This window comes from Dama dama, chromosome 20 (genome assembly GCF_033118175.1).
Source record: "Dama dama isolate Ldn47 chromosome 20, ASM3311817v1, whole genome shotgun sequence".
NCBI lineage: Eukaryota > Metazoa > Chordata > Mammalia > Artiodactyla > Cervidae > Dama > Dama dama.
In genome coordinates, this window is record NC_083700.1 from 2,873,730 (window position 1) to 2,897,171 (window position 23,442).

General features: G+C 41.3%; 1 protein-coding gene across 4 annotated transcripts in view; it reads left to right on the forward strand.

The window, feature by feature from the left end:
- POU2F1 (POU class 2 homeobox 1) overlaps window positions 1-22,927 on the forward strand; it is a 205,293-nt gene extending 182,366 nt beyond the window's left edge. For all 4 annotated transcript variants that reach the window (XM_061120175.1, XM_061120176.1, XM_061120177.1 and 1 more), the window contains exons 14-16: window positions 9,036-9,381; window positions 10,110-10,198; window positions 12,001-22,927. In XM_061120175.1, coding sequence (XP_060976158.1) covers window positions 9,036-9,381; window positions 10,110-10,198; window positions 12,001-12,311 — 746 coding nt within the window. In that variant the 3' untranslated portion in view covers window positions 12,312-22,927. The remainder of the gene's footprint in view (window positions 1-9,035; window positions 9,382-10,109; window positions 10,199-12,000) is intronic.
- Window positions 22,928-23,442: the final 515 nt, after the last annotated feature.

Consider the following 23,442-nt stretch of genomic DNA (forward strand, 5'->3'; position numbering starts at 1 on the left):
GGCCCGCGCTCCCTCCACAGCAGGGGAGGCCGCCACAGCGAGGGGCCCGCGCTCCCTCCACAGCAGGGGAGGCCGCCACAGCGAGGGGCCCGCGCTCCCTCCACAGCAGGGGAGGCCGCCACAGCGAGGGGCCCGCGCTCCCTCCACAGCAGGGGAGGCCGCCACAGCGAGGGGCCCGCGCTCCCTCCACAGCAGGGGAGGCCGCCACAGCGAGGGGCCCGCGCTCCCTCCACAGCAGGGGAGGCCGCCACAGCGAGGGGCCCGCGCTCCCTCCACAGCAGGGGAGGCCGCCACAGCGAGGGGCCCGCGCTCCCTCCACAGCAGGGGAGGCCGCCACAGCGAGGGGCCCGCGCTCCCTCCACAGCAGGGGAGGCCGCCACAGCGAGGGGCCCGCGCTCCCTCCACAGCAGGGGAGGCCGCCACAGCGAGGGGCCCGCGCTCCCTCCACAGCAGGGGAGGCCGCCACAGCGAGGGGCCCGCGCTCCCTCCTCAGCAGGGGAGGCCGCCACAGCGAGGGGCCCGCGCTCCCTCCTCAGCAGGGGAGGCCGCCACAGCGAGGGGCCCGCGCTCCCTCCTCAGCAGGGGAGGCCGCCACAGCGAGGGGCCCGCGCTCCACAGCAGGGGAGGCCGCCACAGCGAGGGGCCCGCGCTCCTCAGCAGGGGAGGCCGCCACAGCGAGGGGCCCCGCGCTCCACAGCGGGCGAGGCCGCCACAGCGAGGGGCCCACGCACCCTAGCAAAGGGCAGCCCCGCTCACCGCAGCCGGAGAACACTCGTGCAGAGTGGTGAGGACCCAGTGCCGCCCAAAAGAAGCAAACAGAGGTGCTTCCAAATACAGGGCCCACGTCATTTGTTTCTCTTTCTTCAGGGATCACAGCACTGTGCTGCTTATCTTCTCACACTTAAAACAGTTTCTCATGTTCCTCTAATTCTTATTATGGTATAAGGGTAAGTTTGCTATCCTTACTCTAACTGTCAAAAGCAAAACATTAAATTAGCAATCAGAATTTATAACTCTGACAAAGTCTAAGGTGAGCCCCCACCATGGTGTCTGTCTCATAGTGTTCATGCTTTTGTGACTCTGTCTTGTTAGCAGCCTTACTCTAGAGACCCACCTCACCAGTCAGGTAACTGGGGGTGACCTCTAACATTGAGGTTGACCTTTACGCAACAGCCAGAAAGAAGCTGGGCATTTAGTCTAGAGCAGCAAGCAAATTCTGCCAAATGATTTTTTCCAACAATCCAGGTGAGCTTGGCAACATACTCTTCCCCAGTTATGCCAACAAAATGGAACAGTTTGGCTGGTACCTTTATTGTGGCCTTGCAGAGGACCATCTAGGCTGTGCTTGCACACCTGACCCACAGAAACTATAAGATAGTAAATGTATGTTGTTTTATGTTGCTAAGTTTGTAGTACTTTGTTTAATAGCAATAGAAAGTGAGTATGATAATATTGGAACGGTTTAGTCGCTCAGTCTTGTCTGGCTCTTTGCAACCCAATGGACTGTAGCCCACCAGGCACCTGTGTTCATGGGATTTCCCAGGTAAAAATACTGGAATCGGTTGCCATTTCCTTTTCCAAGGGATCTTCTCTACCCGGGGATCAAACCCGCCTCTACTGCATTGCAGGTGGATTCGTTACAACTGAGCCAGCAGGGAAGCCCACAATAGTATTAAATTTGCATAAATATTGTTCAAAGCCATCCCATGATAGGGTAAAAAAAAATGTAATCTTCTGGCACTTAAACCCTGCTCCTTGAAAGAGAAGATTACAAGAGTCGGATGTCAAATGGATTTTGTTTTCTTCCTCTTGTCAGCTCAAAATCATGTCCTGTTTTAGTTTTATTCCTGTTTCGACCATAACTTTCTTATTATAGCCTCTTTTGCTCTGACATTTCTATATTGCGTTTCTTTTTTTCTGTTGACAAAAGTAGCATATTCTTTCACTCATTATTTATGAAAGTCATTCAATATCTTATAGTTTATCTAATGCACTCTACTTTCTTTCTAAAGATTTTCTCCTTGGGGTCCTCATGATTGGTTAATTTAACTTCTTTTCATTGTGTTCCTGAGTTAAATTCAATATTTCTGGTAAACTTTTCTAGAATAGAAAATGAATGATCATGACTGTTCTGCTCCAGAAAGATACCTATTCTTATGTGTCTTTAAGAACTTGTAAAAATTCCGCAGCCCTTAATAATCTCAACTAAACATGCTCTGCCTCAAATTCTTATTCCAAAATAATGTTTCATAGTAAACCATATGCAACCCCATAGCTATTTTCAGTCTCTCCCTGTTCACTCCTCCAGTATCCATGGCAATGACTAGTCTACTCTGTCTCTATGGATTTGCCTGTCTCAGACAAATATAAATGGAGTCATATAATATGACCTATTTCCAAGGTTTATCCATGTTGCAGAGTAATGTTGGAACTTCATTCCTTTTAATGATTGAGTGGTATTTCATTGTGTGGATATACCATATTCTGTTTATTATACGAGTAGATGGACATTTGAGTTATGTACAGTTTGGGGCCATTTCAATACTGTTGATATGAGTATGCATTTACAAGTTTTAATGTGGTTATATGTTTTCATTTCTCTAGGGTAGATATTTAGGAGTTGAATTGCTGCATTATGCAGCATGCCAGAATATTATAAACAACTTATGCCCCCCAAAATTAGGTGACTTAGATGAAATGAACAAATTTTGAGGAAGACACGAATTACCAAAACTGACTCAGCAAGAAATAGAAAACCTTTAAAACACCTAAAACAAGTAAATGGACCAAAAAGAAGTGCCTAAACTCAGATGGCTGTAACAGTGAATTCTATCAGATATTTTAGGAAAAAGTAAGAGTTAATCTTTAGCAGTCTCCTCCAGAAGATAGAGGAGGAACAACTCATTGAAGGAAGCCAATATTACCTTGATGTTAAAGCCAAACAAAGATACCGTAAGAAAAAGATTATAAACCCATATCACTCATGAAAATGTACACAGAAGTCCTCAACAAAATCTTAACAAGTCATAAGCAACATATAAAAAAGATTATACATGACCAAGGAGTTATCCCAGGAATAAAAAGTTGGCTTAATAATTGAACATAAATTAATGTAATACACCATAGTAATAGAAGACCAAATTCTCATGATCATCTTACTAGATACAGAAAAAGCATTTGACAAAATCCAACACCCATTCATGGTTAAAAAAACCTGGAATAGAAGAAGGCTTCCTAACCTGATAAAGAGCATCAACTGAAAAACCTACAGCATCTTAAATGGGAAGGACTGAATGTTTTCCCCCCTAACATTGGGAACAAAGGAAGAATGTTTGTTCTAACAGATTTCTAATTGGTCTAGTTATAGCCAGCTTAACAATGGAAAAAAATTTTAAACATCCAGTTTGAAAGGGGAGAAGTTAAAACTGTCTTTTTTTCTTCATCATCCTATATGTATAAAATTCCCAGGGAGTTCACTCAGCAAAAAAAAAAAAAATTCTTAGAACTCAATAGTAAGGGACTATCTTTCCTGGTGCAATGGATAAGAATCTGCCTGCCAGTGCAAGGGACATGGGTTCAACCCCTGGTCTAGGAGGATCCCACATGCCTCAGAGCAACCAAGCCTGTGCACCACAACTACAGAGCCTGCACTCATAAGAGCCCAAGAGCCACAGCTCCTGAAGCCTGTGCCCAGCAACAGGAGAAGCCACCACAGTGAGCCTGCTGAACTCAGCCACAGCTCCTGAAGCCTGTGCCCTGCAGCAGGAGAAGCCACCACAGTGAGCCTGCTGAACTCAGCCACAGCTCCTGAAGCCTGTGCCCTGCAGCAGGAGAAGCCACCACAGTGAGCCTGCTGAACTCAGCCACAGCTCCTGAAGCCTGTGCCCTGCAGCAGGAGAAGCCACCACAGTGAGCCTGCTGAACTCAGCCACAGCTCCTGAAGCCTGTGCCCTGCAGCAGGAGAAGCCACCACAGTGAGCCTGCTGAACTCAGCCACAGCTCCTGAAGCCTGTGCTCTGCAAGGAGCAGTAGCATCCCCTTGCTGCAACTAGAGAAAGCCCACGCAAAGCAGCCTAAATAAATACATAAATAATTTTTTAAAAACTCAATAGTAAGTATATAAGCAACTTGGTTTTTTAAAGGGGCAGAAGATCTTAATATATAATAACATTGTATCTAATGTACATTATATTATATTTAATATACATTATAAGGGACAGAAATGGTATGGACCTAACAGAAGCAGAAGATATTAAGAAGTGGTGGCAAGAATACACAGAAGAACTATACGAAAAAGATCTTCATGACCGAGATAACCACGATGGTGTGATTACCCACCTAGAACCAGACATCTGGAATGTGAAGTCAAGTGGGCCGTAGGAAGCATCACTGTGAACAAAGTTGGTGGAGGTGATGGAATTCCAGTTGAGCTATTTCAAATCCTAAAAGATGATGCTGTGAAAGTGCTGCACTCAATATGCCAGCAAATCTGGAAAACTCAGCAGTGGCCACAGGACTGGAAAAGGTCCATTTTCCTTCCAATCCCAAAGAAAGGCAATCCCAAAGAATGCTCAGACTATCGCACAATTGCACTCATCTCACACCCTAGCAAAGTAATGCTCAAAATTCTCCAAGCCAGGCTTCAACAGTATATGAACAGTGAACTTCCAGATGTTCAAGCTGGGCTTAGAAAAGGCAGAAGAACCAGAGATCAAATTGCCAACATCTTCTGGATCATCAAAAAAACAAAGAGAGTTCCAGAAAAACATCTACTTCTGCTTTACTGACTACACCAAAGCCTTTGACTGTGTGGATCACAACAAACTGTGGAAAATCCTTCACAAGATGGGAACACCAGGCCACCTGACCTGCCTCCTGAGAAATCTGTATGCAAGTCAAGAAGCAAGAGTTAGAATTGGACATGGAACAACAGACTGGTTCCAAATCGGGAAAGGAGTACATCAAGGCTGTATATTGTCACCCTGCTTATTTAACTTATATGCAGAGTACATCATGAGAAATGCTAGACTGGATGAAGCAGAAGCTGGAATCAAGATTGTTTGGAGAAATATCAATAACCTCAGATATGCCTTCTTAATGCATATCTTAATATATATTAAGAAACCACCCTTATGTCAGAAAGCAAAGAAGAACTAAAAAGACTCTTGATGAAAGTGAAAGAGGAGAGTGAAAAAATTGGCTTAAAACTCGGCATTCAGAAAACTAAGGTCATGGCATCCAGTCCCATCACTTCATGACAAATAGATGGGGAAATAGTGGTAACAGTGACAGATTTTATTTTGGGGGGCTCCAAAATCACTGCAGATGGTGACTGCAACCATGAAATTAAAAGATGCTTACTCCTTGGAAGGAAAGTTATGACCAACCTGGACAGCATATTAAAAAGCAGAGACATTACTTTGTCAACAAAGGTCCATCTAGTCAAAAGACTATGGTTTTTCTAGTGGTCATGTATGGATTTGAGAGTTGTACTATAAAGAAAGCTGAGCACCGAAGAATTGATGCTTTTGAACTGTGGTGTTGGAGAAGACTCTTGAGAGTCCCTTGGACTGCAAGGAGATCCAACCAGTCAATCCTAAAGGAAATCAGTCCTGAATATACATTGGAAGGACTGATGCTGACGCTGAAACTTCAATACTTTGGCCACCTGATTCAAAGAACTGACTCCTTGGAAAAGACACTGATCCTGGGAAAGATTGAAGGTGGGAAGAGAAGGGGATGACAGAGGATGAGATGGTTGGATGGCATCACCAACTCGATGGACATGAGTTTGAGTAAACTCTGAGGATTGGTGATAGACAGGGAAGCCTTTGCAGTCCATGGGCTCACAAAGAGTTGGACACAACTGAGCAGCTGAACTGAACTGACACATTATATCAAAGAAGATATAGAAATGACTAATAAGCACATGAAAAGATGTTCAACATTATTACTCAGAGAAATGCACATTTAAAATCATAATGAGATACTACTTAATACTAGAATGGCTATAATCAGAAAGACCAAAAATAAATAGGTCTTCAATATGTGGAGAAACTGGAATCTTCATGCATTGTTGGTGGAAATGTAAAATGATATGGCCACTTTGGAAAATACTTTGGCAGTGTCTTTAAAAGTTAATCATTAATTTACCATCCTACCCAATAATTCCCCCAAGAGAACAGCAAATGTTTCCACAAAAACTTTTACACAATGATCATAGCAGCATTATTCGTAATAATCAAAAACTGGAAACAAGCCATTACCCACCAAGTGGTGAATGAATTAAACATCATGTGGTCTATCCGTGCAGTGGGGTACTTCTCAGCTAGAAGGAAGTATTGATTCCTACTACAACATGGATAAACCTTGAAAACAGCTTGCTAACTGAAGGAAGCTAGATGCAAAAGACTACAAATCAAATGATTCATTTATATGACGTGTCTGGGAAAGGTAAATCTACAGATCAAAAAAGCAGATGACTGGAGGCTGTAGGTGGGAACAAGTGTATCTACAGATAGGCACTAGGGATCTTTTTCAGTCATAAACTATATGGGGGTGATGGCTGTACCACTCTGTCAATATATTAAAAACCATTGAATTTTATACTTAAATTGGGTCAGTTTTATGGCATATAAATTTTATCTCTCTAAATCCATTTTTTAAAAAAGATGAAATGGGTACTCACCTTGGCAGTACGTGTACTAAAATTATAACAATACAGAGATAGGGATTAACAGATACTAACTACCATATATAAAATCAGTGAACAACAAGGATTTACTGTGTAGTTCAGGGAACTATATTCAATATCCTGTAATAACCTGTAATGGAAAAGAATGGAGGAGAATGTATGTGTAGATATAGACATATGTATAACTGAATTACTTTGCTATACACCTGAGCAATATTTAAACCAATTACAATAATTTTTTTTATTTTAATTAGAAAAGATGAGATGGGAAGCAAGAGGTTATGCCAAACACTATGTATTCTTGTAGATAACTTTCTACTAACCTTGTGAGGTGGATGATGGCATCTTATTTTGTTGTTGAGGACATTGAAGCTCAGCAAACATCAATTCCCTGATCAAAATTGCCCAAGTAATTGAATTGCTAAGAATATAGATAAAAGATACATGTTGATTAAAATGTATGTACTGACTGGGAGAAGTAATTTGAAGATCTTACTAAGTTACTGTACTCTATTGCTCATGACATTCATGGTGAAGACACTTAGAATGTGACTGGAGGATGCATGAGTGTATGGGTAGTTGCTTAGTTGTCTGGCTCTTTGAGACCCTGTGGACTGTAGCCCATCTTTGTCCATGGGATTTCCCAGGCAAGAACACTGAAGCAGGTTGCAGTTTCCTCCTCCAGGGGATCTTCTCAACCCAGGGATCAAACCCGAGTCCCCTGTGTGTCATTGGAGATTGGCATTGTTAGATTGTGTCTCTTTGGCAGGCACATTTTTTACCATTGTGCCACCTGGGAAGTGGTTGGAAGATAAAACCAGAAAAAATAACTTTGAGTGGTTTCTGGAGTCATTGTCTCTTAGCCTAGCTTAAATTCACTGATGAAATTATTGGGATTTTCTTTGTATACATGTGGGACTTTAAGAAATTGATGCTGAGTAGTCTAAAGATGGCAATGGCGAGTGAAGAAAGCATGAAGTGAACGCTACTTTAAGCTTTTGACCTCAAGATATGGGCGATTTCATCTCAGAACTTTGAAAAGAAAGTAGTGCCCATAAGTGAAATCAAGTTAGATAAGGTGAGAAATTGGTCAAGAGAAGATTGAAATTTACTAGCAGTAGAAAAGAAATGAGAAAAGATGTTTACCTTTCTATAGAACAGTGTGCAGGTCTTAGGAGAAGAGTGTCAAAAAGTGAAAAAGTGTATGAATCTGCCAAACATAAGAACGAGCATAGCATCAATAGCCCAGTGACATAAATTGATTTGATAGATTTAGAACTGAATGATGATATTGTGATTAATAGTATCCACAAAGATGTAATTTGTACTTATGGACAGCAAGAGTGAAGAGGAAATCATCTTATATTTTTGAGAAGGGCAGAAAGAAGAGTAAGTAAATCCTCCTTTTTCAGTTAACAGTAAGAAAGGTATGTTTACCTGAATCATTCAAGGACTACATAGCACTTTTGTGTAACGTAATAGGACACGGAGAAAGTAGAATTCAGTACTGAAATAGATGGGATCTAATTTTCTCCTAGCTCTGTGATATGTGAAGAAACGTTTCTTCACAGTAAAATGATGAGAGTTGAATTCTAGATGTTCTTAGTATAGGTCAGAAAAAAACTTCAACATAGGTTTTAAAAGAACAAAACTGACTGAATTTTTAATACAGCTGTTAATAGAGAAGAGAGTCTTCTCCAGCTTAGTGACAGATTTTATCACAGAGAAAGTTTTTATATAGATCTTTTTTCTAATATGTTTATGGGTTTGAAAGATTTATTTTGATTGGTCTAGTTCTTATATCATTTCTGAAGTCTTTTATACTTCTAGACATATGCCTTTTGTTATTTTTGTACTATTTCTGTGAATGTTATTAATATTTATTTTAGTAAAATATACATATTTTTCTTGATTTCATTATTTTGTTTTGATTTTTATAAAGAGACTAAGGAGATTTCTAAATGAAGATGCTTTTCAGAAGCTTAGATTTTTTTGCTTATACATATCTTCTCCAGAGCAATTGTGTTCTATAGTTAGAGCCTCTGTGATTTTTTTTTTTAAATTTTTAATAGGAAATTGGAATTGGAAAGCCATGTTCTCTGTTTCATGGTTACTTTATTACTCTTGCCTCTTAAAGTAGGATTCATGGCTTTGGTTCTTAAAATGTTTGTTTTTGCGGTTAATTTCCATAGAAGCACTGAACTAGTTTAATAGAAAAGGACATACTTAGATGTTACTAGATGGTAGATTATTCAGTTGATTCTAGAGTTTGGCTGAATAAAGCAACCATCCTTCCAAAAACTTTTCCAGAAGGTCACTGTCAAGTGTGATTCTCTTTCAGGCACTACAGATACCACCTCCAACAACACTGCAACCGTGATCTCCACGGCGCCTCCGGCCTCCTCAGCGGTCACCTCCCCCTCTCTGAGCCCCTCCCCGTCTGCCTCAGCCTCCGCCTCTGAGGCCTCCAGTGCCAGTGAGACCAGCACGACACAGACCACCTCCGCTCCTCTGGCGGCTCCTCTTGGGGCCAGCCAGGTCATGGTGACAGCATCAGGGCTGCAAACAGCAGCAGCTGCCGCCCTCCAGGGAGCCGCCCAGCTGCCAGCAAATGCCAGTCTTGCTGCCATGGCTGCTGCTGCAGGACTGAACCCAGGCCTGATGGCACCCTCACAGTTTGCAGCTGGGTAAGGCGCTTTCTTACCTTGTTTACACCTGAGAGACAACTCGGAGGTCATCCCTAGAGTTACTCATAGGGAGTACTTTTCAACACTATCTTAAATGCGAAAACAAAAAACCTTTAAAGCCATATCTCTTTGAAATAGGTTGCTCTGTAGTAGCACAGGGACTTTGATTGTGGTTGGACTAGAGTTTCTTAACACCCTGGAAATCACAGTTTTATCCCTAAATGAAGATACTGAACACCAGGCCACTGATTATACCTGAGTGATGGGGCCAGGGAAAAAGCACAGAGTTCCTGGCTCATATTCTTACACTTTTTCCATAAATCTCTCAACTGTCTGCTTTCTAATTCTTAAACATAAATAAGAGATATATAATAATAGGATTCCCAATTTTATAATATCATCAAAAAAATAAGAATTAGTTTGTAAATATATTCCTTTCTCTGTCATTTTTTTCTCTTGTTTTGGAAAAAAGAGAACAAAGTAACTCAAAGAGTCAAAATGACTAAGTTTTACATTTTGTGTGGACCATAACCATGCTTTGCTTTGTATAAGTGAGCATCAAGGAAAGCAGTAATTTGGAAGCACCATGTAAAGAGTATAAAAAGAATAACACATATTCCCGTGTACTTCCCACCTGTATTTTCCTTTTTCTCTTCCCTCTGGGTATGTTGTCGAATTGACACATGTGTCTACGTTATAATAATGTGTCTGCTCTTCTGGTCTTTCAGAGGTGCCTTACTCAGTCTCAATCCGGGAACCCTAGGTGGTGCTCTCAGCCCAGCTCTGATGAGCAACAGTACACTGGCAACTATTCAAGGTCAGTAGAATTTTTTCCCTTTCTCTTTTTTTTTCCTTAAATGGAGGAAGTCTGCTTTGCTAGAGGTGAAAGTGATATGAAGAGATAGTTGAATTGATAATGCTGACTAACCTAAGGACCAGGAATGTGTTCTTATAAAAAGCTTTGTAAGAGAAATAGAGGTGTCAGTCTGTAAGAACAGGAAATATGCTTAGTGTGGTGTATTAAGAAACCAGGACTGGTACTTGCCTGGCGATCCAGCAGTTAAAACTGCGCTTCCACCACAGGGGGCGCAGGTTCCATCCCTGGTCAGGTAACTAAAATCCTGCCGGCTGCACAGTGTGGCCAGAAAAACAGAGAAAGAAACCAGGACTTTTATGCTAATATTTATCTTCATATAATATAGGCTTGGAGGCATTTCTTCCTAAATTTATCTAAATAGTCATCCAAGAACCATCCACAGGCAAGCTTGACCCAGTAAAACTCCCCAGACCCCATCCTCACCCTCAAGAGCCATATGCAAGAAGTCTCTGTAACAGATTAACGTTGGAGGACATCATGCAGCCTGCAAGAGTACTTTTAATTTTGATTATGTTCTGCCGTTTGTATATCTTCATCATTATAGAGCTTATATTCTCTTGGATTTTAACATCTCTTTCCCAAGCCCAGATGGGTCCCTTTTGGCCTTAGCATGCTGTCCAGTCTAAAATGAGTCTTAAGTCCACTCATTCTATGTATTGAAGAGTCTGCTTTGTTTAGTATTTGAGCTTTGTGTTTGAAGATGCTTGTTGTTATGTGATTCAAGGAAACACTTTGAGACATCACTATACTAATCTCAGAATCTTTTCTTAAAAAATAATTCATGCTTAAATGAGAGTTCTTGGAGTCAAAAACAGTTTTTAAACTGCTAAACTTCATTTAGGATTAGTGTTTCATGAATGATGTCTCTACAGTATACTGTAGGCAGTTCCAGACAAATCCAAAATATCACTTAGATTACCTTACATTATATTGACTTTCTCATTGATTAAATCATATGTGAAATTGCTTCCTGGTTAGATCTATAAAGCTTTTATTATAAAATGATTTCTTTTTGGAGTAAGATTTGTGATAAATCACTTTTTCTCTTGCATTACAATGTGTCTCTGGTCTGTGGTGATGCTAAAAAGACACAGCTGTGTACTGAAGAGGTACTGTATGGGAAGATCTAGAACTGGACTATGACCCTAAGCCTGGAGTCTCAGAAAATGTCAAGCTGCACCAGGACTCACTGTTCTGTACTCACTGTGTGATCCTATCCAAAGTCAGGGATGTTCCTTCAGTTCCTCTTGCTTTTTTTAATTATGTAAGAAATCAAATTTTTAATGCCACTAGGAAAAACCCTCAAATATACATGTGAGGGTATGATTATGTGAGTGAGGGGATTGTGGGGGGTTTTCAGATACAGGAAAAGATAGTCTTTTGAATGGAGTCACTCTAAAGTCAGTAATCTTCATTAAATCAAAATTATTGGATTTAACAGATATTTCTGGGTAGATGAAATAAGTTGAGATTTCAAGATAGAAATAAAACTCTGATTCTCTTCTCCCCTATCTTGTTCATGCTCATTAGAGTTTTCAGTCCTCTAAGGCGCTTTTAAAATTATAAATAAATTTTGGTTGATAAATTATAGCACTGTGATTAAGGGGAAGAAAGTCAGTTAAGGGATAAACTTTTTTCATCTGAGTTGTAGGAAAACTTAGGACGTTTGATGTGTTCTTTGTCGTCTCCAAGCTGATACTAACGTTCTCCTCCTACCTGTTTTCTGGGGGGTTTGTCTGTAGCTCTTGCCTCTGGTGGCTCTCTTCCAATAACGTCCCTGGATGCAACGGGGAACCTGGTATTTGCCAACGCAGGAGGAGCCCCCAACATCGTGACTGCCCCTCTGTTCCTGACCCCTCAGAACCTCTCTCTGCTCACCAGCAACCCAGTTAGCTTGGTCTCGGCCGCTGCAACCTCTGCAGGGAATTCTGGACCTGCAGCCAGCCTCCATGCCACCTCCACCTCAGCTGAGTCTGTCCAGAACTCTCTTTTCACTGTGGCCTCTGCCAGCGGGGCTGCCTCCACCACCACCACTGCCTCCAAGGCGCAGTGAGCTGGGCCTAGCGGCGCTGCTGGCAGAGACTGAAACACGTGATGGACTTCCTGTTGCCATGTCGCAAGGGCAAGGGAACGGAGGGAGAGAAGAGAAAAACACATGGCGGAAAAAAAGATGGAGCTGGGACAGCAAATTTGCCTAATTTTTTAATAAAACACTGTCTTTTCAGGATTGCTTCATGGATTGGAGAACTTTCTAACCAAAAATTAAAAAAAAAAAAAAAAAAGGCAGAAACAAAAAAAATCAAAAACAAACAAAAAAATAAGTGAAAGGACTACTTATCATTTCCAGCAGTCATGATGACAAGTTAAGGTGGGTTACCAATTCCGATATAGGAAGGGGACTTCTTGTTTGTCTAAATTTCTTTTTCTTTAAAAAAAATCATTTTTATGGGTCTGTTGTACAGGCCATTAAGTCATAACAAGGTGTTTATAATCATATCAATTGTGTTGGGGGTTCCTTTCTTAACTGGTACAATTTAGGCAGGCCTGTATTACTGTATCTCTATTGTTATTGTTGTTATTGTTTTATATATATATATATATAGTTTATATATATATATATAGTTTGAACATGTTTATCTCTTGCTCCTGGATCCTATTTCAGTGAGCTCCCACACTGTGGGGTGGGAGGGCTTTAGGGTAAGGGGGGACTTACATTCTTAACTGCGGGGAATGTTCTTGCTGGTTTCCTTATCCTTGATGACTCTTACAGAGGTGCTAGAAAATTATTTTCTTTTGCCACTTATGCAAGAGGCTTGGTGCAGAAGCTGAAGGCAGTGTGTGCAAACACTCCCACTCCACACACGCCCCCTTGCCCCCATCAGGTGGTGCCTTTGGAGCACTTTTGTGTAGGAAGGAATTCCTGCTGAACTGTAGCTCTCACTCACCCCAAATCATTGACCTAAGGCCCAGGCCCTGTGGTGCAACAGTGCTGCTTTCTGCTACTTTCAATGGAAATGGCTGTACGTGTTGCAGGCAGCGTCTGGTTCCAAAGAGCAAAGACTACTGCAGACACCTGACTTGGTGGTTCTCCTGATTTCTTATCTCCTGAAATGCTCCTACTGTTGGTGTGTGTGTTTGTTTTTTCCACGTTGTGGAAGTTTTTCATCCAAACTTCCTTTAACTTACTTGGCAAAGAACAAAATGACTTACTGAAACTGGGAAACTTTTCCCTTCTTTTGTTTATTGAAGGAACTCTACTAGACTGTTTTTCATTGGTTATAGATCACCCAAAGAGGTGTGATGAGAAGAATGTGAGGTTACCACGTTTTCCTCTAGCCACAGACTTCCTTTTCAGTAGATGGCTTATCAGTTCCTCTAACCCTGATACTCTCCTTGGTTCTATGACTGGAGAAGGCACTAATTAGCCAAATACGGGATCTGTAGAACCTTTGAAAGACTTTGAGCAGGAACTTTGTACACACCTCACATGTCTCCTTGGTTTGTTAGTGATGCTCCTGCTAGGTAGGTCTAAATGGCAATACACATCTCTTTATTCATTGTAGAAGGCAATTAGCTTCTGTAATTGTTTTCAGGGTATTTCTAGACGATGTAAATGAGCCCATGAAAAGGAAATGTTTATGGAAGGAGATGAATAGGAATGAAGGTTTCCCTTCTCCAGGAAGGGTAACCTGGAGATTAGATTTCCCTTTTTGTCAGTGTTCTATTATTATAGTACCTGTATCCAAAACAATTCCCAAAGACTGGATTGCTGCAGTGCAGCTCATTTGAGCTCCCTTCTTATTGGAATTAGAGGTCCCACCTGGCATCTGCGGGTGGTCGTGTACATCTCTGGTGGTTCCATGACTGCACTTTTCCCCCTTCCAAGCTTGGGGCTGAGAGAGAGCTTACAGGTGATTTTTCTTCTTCTTGCTCTGCTTGTGTCCACGAGGGAGCTTGAATTCTGTGTATTTGTCTCAGTGTTGGGAAAGGCAGTGATACAGACACAGTGTGTATTTCTGTTTGTGATCATTCAAGTTGGAGACAGGCATATTAATATTAAAAGGCCAGAAACGTTTTAGTTCCCTTGTTAGTTTTTCTTCTGTTTCTTTTGTCTTCCCATTTTATTTCACAAAGTACCCTTCACCTTCCTAAAATCCCTCTAAAATCAGTGAACTGCAAGCAGGGAAACTAACAAATGTCCATCCACCGTTTTTATGTGTGGTATGTTTTTTTAATGTTGTTTTTTTTAACTAAGCTTGAACCAAAGTCAATTTTTAGCAAGCTGCTGTACTAATGGACTAGTTTATATCGTGCAGTTCAGACACATTGAGGAGATAGATGCTACTGACAATTTCTTTTTTTCATTTGTCTTTATTAATTTTATATAAAAGTTGCTGCTTGTTTTAATCTTTTATGTTGGTAAATTGTAATATCCTCTGGGCAGACATTAACTTGATTTTTTAAGTAGTTTATTTAGTTTGGTGTGTAAATAGAATGGCAGTGTCAGTTACTAATTTTTCTCCTCTTCATCCCTCTGTTTCTCTGATGTAGTTGAATTTGACCTTTTATCCTGATTTGACATCTCTAATTTTAGTCTGTGCAGATGATTTTAGGGCTGTCAGTTACACTGTAGCTGCCCACAGGGATGGGTCCCTTCCTTGGGAGTGGTAGGTTAGGAGGAAGGATTCAGGGAGGAAAATGCTGATACCCACCAGACTGGGTTAGAGGTTGTAGCATTCACTTCCCAGATCACTACCAAAGGAAGTGTTGAGTCCCAAGCGACTCAAGCCCAGTGGATTAAGAGGAGGAGCAAGGAGGCCGTTTTTGTTTTCCTACGTGGTTCAGAGATACTCCCTCTCCTAAATAAGATCGCCAATAGACTTTCATATTAAAAAAAAAAAAGATACTAAGCTTTAAATGTCAATACAGTGGTCTTCTATTCCCTGCCCTGTCTGTAGTCTCTAATCAGTTTGGGATAAAGGGATTCTGCCTTTGTGTGGGTATGAGTGTGGATCACTTTGTGAGGATAAACTTTAAACCAGCATAAAAACCTGTGTTCGAAAGAAGAAATCCATCCTTTAGACAGAGATAACTCTTAGAATTTTTCTTTTATTCTCTTATTTAAGAAACAAGTTGTGAAATGTATACACGAAACACTAAAACAGCTTGTTGATGGGTGTTTAACTTAAAATTGAATCCCCATCATCATCCCTAGATAGTCTACTGACCATATTGCTTCATGACTCAACCTTTAGTCCTTTTTTACTTTGTATCATCTTTTTTATCATCTCAAGAAATGTTTTGAATCTTCTAAGGTACTCAGACTTAACTTTTAGCCACCTTATATGGGAGAGTCTGGAAATTAAGGGGTCCATTTGGCCAAAAAGAAATGTTTGGTAGAGTTTCTGCACTTCTAAGAGAAAAGACCAGGTAGGTCATCACAGTTCATTGTGGTCATTCTTTGTTTTCCCCTTAATCTTTATGCAAGTTTTATTTTATTCCTGAATTTGGTTAATACATATTAAGCCAAAGACTAATTCCAAATGCATTTATAGTGATACTATATTTGCCCATGGTAATGGGCCCTGCCTGGGGAGTAGTGAATGTAATTGTTTGAATCCTGCTTATCACAAGCAGGGCAGTTTGGTTATAATCTTTATTTGTACCCTGTATAAATCTAAAGGACAGAGGAGAAAGACCTAGAAAAGGGCTTCTCAGAAGAACAATATTATTGTTCTTGATTTAAGAAATATGTTGAGTGCTGTGTTAGTTTAAATGTTTCTGAAGTTATATAGGCAGTCTTTTAGAATCAAAAAAATAATTGTTCCTATCCATTCATTACTTGATATAAAACACACTTTCTTTTATTTATTTGTTAAGAAAGATCAATACCATCCCAGTTTGCTCAACTTATTACTAGAGAAATGGAACCAAAGGCATCCAACTTTCATTTTGTTTAGGGCCATACTGATTTGTACTTCATGGTAGCATTATTAGAAATTAGTATTTTTTAAAAGGGAAAATAAGATTAATTAAAAGATTCTTAGTGAGATTATCTTGCCAATTTATTCTACACAGTTCATCCATCATTGGGAAGAAAAGCACAATTATACCTCTTTCTTATGTTATTTTGTTCTATTATTCCTCATTTATTTGGGAAGGTGGGAGAAAACCTTGTCTATATTATACAGAAGCACAGATACTTGCTTGACACAATATTTAAATTCAGCCCAATCTTTAACATTAAATTTTCTATTTAAATTGCTGGGAAAGCTGGATACGTTTGGAAATACAAGAAATTAATGTAGATTTTTAAAGTTGTAGATCCTGATAGTAAACATTGCAATTAGTATATAATAAACACTTGGCTTACAGAAGAAACTCTTTGTAGTTCATAGTCTAAAGTTGTTCCCAAACCTTATCATCCTCACAAAACTTTCTTTACCAAGAGAAAAGTGAAATCATTACAATAGGAAGAAACGAGAGAGAATGGACAGGGAGCTGACTTAAATGGGCAAGAATTGATGGATTCATTTGATCATAACCATTGTGAGTTCATTTTTGTATGTGTGTGTGAAAAGCATTTAGTTTAATCACAGCCCTGGCCGTCTGTGCACACAGTACAAATGTGAACTTGGACAAAAATAGGATAAATAAATGGCTCTCACCATTAAAGACTGATACTAATCCTGTTCTACCATATTCTTTTCTTAATCTGAAGAAATTAAATGGAACACCCCTGAAATTTTCAGTAAGATATTTGAAGGGATCCATCCAGAGGACAGGGAATATGTCTTTTCTCAGTTCTCCAGTTTATACCCAGATTTCCATATGATTTGTGAAGTTGCTTTCTTCTGACCATCCTTATTCATGAAGCAGTTCCATGTGTAGGCTCTTCTACCCTCAGCCTTTTCTTAAAGCAGTAAACATTAGTGGATTTTATGTTATTCTGTAATCTGGATCTCCTTTCCTCTCTTCCTTTTCACTTTGAATGGTGATACCTTAATCCGTGAGGATAATGCTGGTGGGTAACAGCTAGCTTCTGGCACCTTCATAAAATACCTCAGCATAGCTTAGCATTGTTACAGAGCTGGTTTAAACTAAAAACCAAATAAATAAAAAGGAAAAACTTTATAAATAGTGGAAATAATTCTAGCTGTAGCATTTAGTTGAACTGATGTTTATTACGATTGATAAACATGACTGATGCTATATGTATTTGGGATCCTGTTTATAGGTTACAGTTTATAGGGTTAGGGAGGGGTGGGGGGAAGAGGAGAAGGTGATTATGTTAGAAGGAAAACATTGCATTGCGTGTGCATGTGTGTGTGTTTCCTTATCTCTGTCTTGCCAAAGGAAACTTGATCATCCCTGTGTTTGGGTTTGGGGTTTTTTGGCCTCTCTAAGGTCTGGGCTGCAGTGCAGTGTGGCATGCAGGGTACACATTTGTTATCCAGTTCAGGGTCCTCAAGGCATTTACATCCCTTCCTGTGGCTGCCTGGGCCCCCCAGACCCTGCCAGGCTCTTCTGATGATTCATTACCTCTTATGTAGCAAGAGCTTAAGAGAAGGGTTAATGTGTGAATGTTGGGGTATGTAGTTGAGAAATAGAGACAGAATTAGACAAGCACCCTGTAATTTGGAGAGGAAAAGAGAAATGAGTGAGTCATGCATCTTAATCTTAGGAAATTACAGTAGAACATTTTTTTGTCACCCTCTGTCACATTATTGAATGTTGTGCAGGTTGCACAGCAGCTTAAAACCTCACTTCCTTTACTCGTATCAAGGCTAATTCTGTCTTGACCATAAATGCAAACAGAAGGAAACCAGATCAAGAAGTGGAAAGCCAACCAGCTGGCCCCATACGTGTGATGGTGTGACCTTTAGAGACTGATTAGTGAGGCGGACGAAAGTATTGTTCTTGGTGGGTTGTCTTGAATGAGAAATGATGCTGGTTTAGGAACAGTTAAGAGCCCTTTCTGGCCAGACTGTGAGACAGACTTTCTTGGCTTCCCAAGTTCAGATATAGACTCTGTGTCCAAAAAGGCTATTTTTCAATAGGTGACCCTTCTCATAGAACCTCAGTGGGGTTCCGTCTGGATACCAAAGACACTGCATTGTTTATTCTTCTGTTTTCCATACAAGCAGCAGAAATAGGAACAAAAAGCTGAAATTTGGAAAAAGCTTTACATTTGTCTCTTTACTTTTCCTCTCCCCTCTCTTCTTCCGCCTATACAATCTCCACTTTTTGAAGGAAGTCTTGTTGGTCATCCTAGCTTTGGAAAAGAGATTTATTTAGTTTCACTCTGCTGGTTCTGTAAAGATGCATAGAGTTGCTCAGTGTGGCAGTGATATTCTTGGAATTGCTGGGAAATTTAGAAGGGAGTGTGGCAAAAGATGGGGGTAGGATTCTTTTATTTCCCTTTATCTAACACTTAAAGTGAGAACAGGTACAACCAGTGTGAGTTCAGATGCTATTTAGTTGTTCTGTCACTTGTAACGGATAAGCGTTTTTAAGAGCAAGATTACATGAAGACCCGAAAGACCTTCTTTTATTCTTCCGTCAAGCTGTATTGTTACAGAATGTTTCTACATATGGGCTCTGGAGACTTGAGTAGTTCATTGTTTTGGTTTACTATTGATAAGACAGAAAATGGGAGAGGGAAATGAAATTTATTGTTCTCAATATTCTATCAAAAAATGATCAGGTTGCAGAACTTCATGACAGCTTTACCGGTAATCCTATTCTGGCATTATATAAAAGTGATATTAATATTAGGTGACTTTTCAAAATACTAGATAGGTCAGGAAGCAGGTAACAGGGCTATTAAAGATAACAGCACTTGAAACACTTGTGGGAAGACAGACCAAACATGATGGACCGCCGCTGCCGCGGAAGCCAAGCTCCCAGGGTGGGCAGGGCAGGGCCGGTCCTTTAATGATTCTTTCAGTCCCTAAATCAGCCCATTCTGCACAGGACCGTGCCACCCAGGGTCACCTTCTAGTTCAAACCCAGGACACTGTCAGAAAGTTCAGACCCCAAAACTAATTTACTATAAAAAGGCAAGCAAAACATTGAAGTCTGATATAAAGTTCCCCCGAGGTTTGTTTGTTTACTTGTTCATCATTGTTTTGAGTCAGCCACAACCTCACAAAAGCAGCTTAAGGCTCCTTTCGTGACTTGGCAGTGACGCCTAGCTCTCCCGGGATACAAGAAGTCTGCGGGCAGACGGTTGGTACAGTGATGCCTCCACAATGAGACATCCAAACACTTCTTTAAAGTTGGGATCTCCTTCGAATGGAAACAGGCAGAGCCAAGGGCAGAGAAGACTACTCCTACCTGGTCCCACAGTGTCTCTAAGTCAGAACAATAGCACAGGAAGGGAAAGCACTTTCAGAAGCAGAAGGACAGTCCTGTTAGGAAAGGCTGTGGTTGTAGGCAACTGGAGGTGCCATGTCTTTGGTTCTGACCCTACACAGTTCTACGTGAGGCAGATACTTTCTGAGAGTAGAGTGGACCAGCCTGGTTGTGTTTAAAACTGCAAACAGTTCAGAGTGGGGGGAGGAGAGAGCCTAAGACTTGATTACAACACTGGCTTTTGACAGCGTAAATAGTGTCTCCCCTGAGTGCAGGTAAGGGGGAGACAGACTTCTTCCAGCTTCTTACCTTTGCTTGAGGGGGCCTGTGTGCATTGCTCAGTCCACAGGAGGTTTCATTCCAAGGAAATGCCCTCCCCTACATTAGACCATAGTTCAGTCCCTGCAGCTGTGGTGATAGCAGAAACGAGGTGAGTAAGTGTGGGGGTTTTCCGCCCACCACAAATCCAGGAGCTGTTGTATACCTCATTTCTAACTCGTGACTGAGTAACATGCTTTAACTTTCTCTAACCCCTACAGAGTTGCCAAGTCTGCCCTCCCTCTTCTGAGTAATGTTGAGCTCTGGCCTATAGCATCATGGGACCTGTAGCCTAGGGTGGGACTTCCCAAAGCCTCCGAATGTTGCTGCTTTAAAAGCTACTGCAAGCTGAGGGCAAATTGCAATCGTCTCTTTCTTTTTGTTGCAAGGGGTTTTCACAGGACTCTCTAACATCTGTTCCCCGCCACCCTGCCCTTAGGGGCTGGCCAGCCACCCCACACCCCAACCCGAACCACGTCTCTGATCGCTGGCCACACATCACCTCCTGTACTTGCCTTCTCCCTGGTAGGGAGAGGTCATCCCCTTCCCCTGTGAGGCCTCAGGGTTCTGCTTCTTTTCAGGACTTTGGGTGGAAGGGAAGACACACCAAAGGCTCCTTTAAGCTGACTGCTGCATACACATTTCACTTTTTTCCTTTGACATGACCAAAAAAAATCCCCAAATATTTAAGTTTTTATTATTATTAATATTATTATTATTATTTGACAATCTTATATCCATTGGGCTGTCTAGAAGCTGCATCTCCAGCCCTTCACCTTTTCTTTGAATGTAGTTCCCAACCTTCAATTCCCACCCCCGCTGTTGAAAAAAAAAGCTTTGCCAGGTCTTACTACTGCTGCTATAAGCCAGGGGAGGGTGGTTTCTTTGTGTTGTTTTGCTTCATTTTTAAAATTTCCAGCCAAAACCAAAGATTTTTTAATGATTGTATAAACTCAAAACAAACAAAAAAACCAAAGAAAAGGGAAGTCTTCAGCATCAATCCAGTCTGTGGCGTCCTGGCATTAAGAGGAGAGGGTGGGGAGGTGGGGCCTCTGACAGTATTGGAAGGGCAGGGGGTCTGTTTTCCATGGTCCAGGTTTGCAGAGGCAGCTGCTCAGTAGCCTTGACTCTCGCCAACTTGTGAACATGCCGTGGAATAAATTGGCGTTTCAGATTTTCTAAAACAATGGGCGGAAGCCCGTCACCATGATAAGACACCCTGCATTTACCACGGTGACCCACCCCTACGACAGCCGTGTCACCACAGGGCTTAGCAGAGGGGCCGGGAGGGTCGGGGCTGCTGGGCACCCGTGGACTCCACAGAGTGGGGGAGATTGAAGACTGGTGCAGGATTGGCTGCTCTGCTGGGTGCTTTAACCTCTGGGGCGGTGCTGGCGGGTGAACACGCGCCAAGTTGCCCTTCTGAGCCTTTTCTCTCTTTTCCTTTACTGGAACTGCTTGGAAGTGGCTGTCCTGTTTGTGAGAAAACATGCAGAACGATTGTCAAGCTTCTCATTTCTCCTCACTGTAATCTGTTTCCTCTTTGCAGCACCACTGTGCAACTATGCATTGTATTTCACAACCTTTTGCGCTAGGTAGATGCCTGTGACTTTTTAACTTGGGGGGTGGGGGGTTGCAAATGAAGGAACTTTTTACATGGATCTTTTTAATCTCAGTTGATCGGGGAAGGGGGGGATTTGGTTTTAGGGTCATACAAGCTCTATCCCAAAGCAAAATCCAAATGTTAATAATATTAGCCTGATGCAGATACCAAAGATAATTTCTTTCCTGCAGAACCTTAGACTTGTGTATTAAGTACGATTACCCAGCACTTGCATTAGTCTAACCTCAGTAATTCCAAAGCTTAGATGTATATTTTGGTATATTTCTGGGATATTAAAAAAAAAAAATGTCATTTCTTGTTTCAGTGTAATGCTCTTAAAGTCATAGCATGAAAATAACTGTCCTATTCTTAGTAGTTTGAATAATAGTATTTTTGTATATTTGGGGTGTGTCTCTGTATGTATTAACATAACAGTTTTCACTGCCTAGGTGTTCATAATAAAAAAGAAAACAAAAAAGTTCTGAGTGTACATAATATTCAGTAATAAACTTCCACTGGGTTCAATTTGGATTGAATATTTGCTGATTACCAATCCCAACTGGGATTCCGTTTTGTTTTAAAGAGACAGTGATCGTGTTTTTCTAAAGCTGTTTTCTTTCTCTGTCTTTAAATATCTTAACTTTACCACCTTTCTCTTTTCTTGCCTTTTTTCTTTTTTTAAATATTGATTCAGGGGTGTTTTTCCACTGTTGTCAAGGGAGGAACACAAGGGGAAATTGACTCCTTGGTCTCCCAAAACTTTTTGTTTTATGTACTTAACTTTAAAATGTGAGTTTGAGTTCTCTTTTGTGGAAACTTAAGATGTGGTGTAAATGATTTTTTTTCCAAAATTGTCCAGCAACTTTAATGAGGCAGTGACAATTCCTAAGTAGTTTATTGGGAGTCCTTTTACATTTCTGCTTAGATAACTACAGTCTGGGTGGCTATTGTATAGCCTCACTGTCCCAGCATACCTGGTTAGCCATTTCCCCTCTGATAGGAATATTTCACAAGAATCAACTGATAACTTGGAGTTCAGGACCTCATAATCTGGGCCCTTGGGAAATACTTTTTCTTGGTTTTGAAAACCTGAAACACAAGCAACTTCACATTTGGGGGAATTAGCTGGCACCTCCTGAGGCCTGAGGAGGTGGTGGGGAATATGAACGGTGCTGTCTCTTTCAAAGTGCCCTTTATATGATCCCCTTCCTGAGGCTGCCTGCAGGGGCCCTATAGGCTGGGAAAGGTTGTGTAGGGGACAGTGGATCAGAATGAAATGGTAGATTTCGTGTAGATGCATTTGTCTGCTGTAATTTTTTATATATATTAAACACTGTAACTGTACAGTTCATTTCTGTTGTAAAACATCATTAAACCATTTTCCAAGTGTTTTCACATTGTTTGAGTTTCTCTGAAGTTGTCATGTTGGTATTCTGGATGCTTCACATATTCCCACACTACTCCCCTACGCCTTCCAACTTATTTTTTCCAGCAGGTGCTCTCAGGAGTCCCAGGGTCCCTGTAAGCACGTTGGCTCCTCCCCCACCCTCACCCCGACTCTTGCACACTTCCCCTTCTGCCCCATGGGGCCCTGTGGCCACCACCGTGCTCCCTCCCCAGGCCCTAGTAGTTTTCTGGGACCCTGAGTCTGGTAGCAGTGGTCTCCTTCAGGCCTGAGGACTTTCTGTGATCAAACACACAAACCCTTGATTGACCTGTGGGAGAAGTCTTCACAACTCCCCTCTCACTGTGTGTTTGACTTCAGAACTGGCATTAAACTTGACTTTTTCCAAACTGATGGTTTAAACTGCCGTGCGCCTCTAGCATTTCTTGCCAGGCCCTGAACACTCATTCTCCGGTGTCCTTTGAAGGAAGGTGATCCTGCTTGAATTTGGCCTCTCGTTCT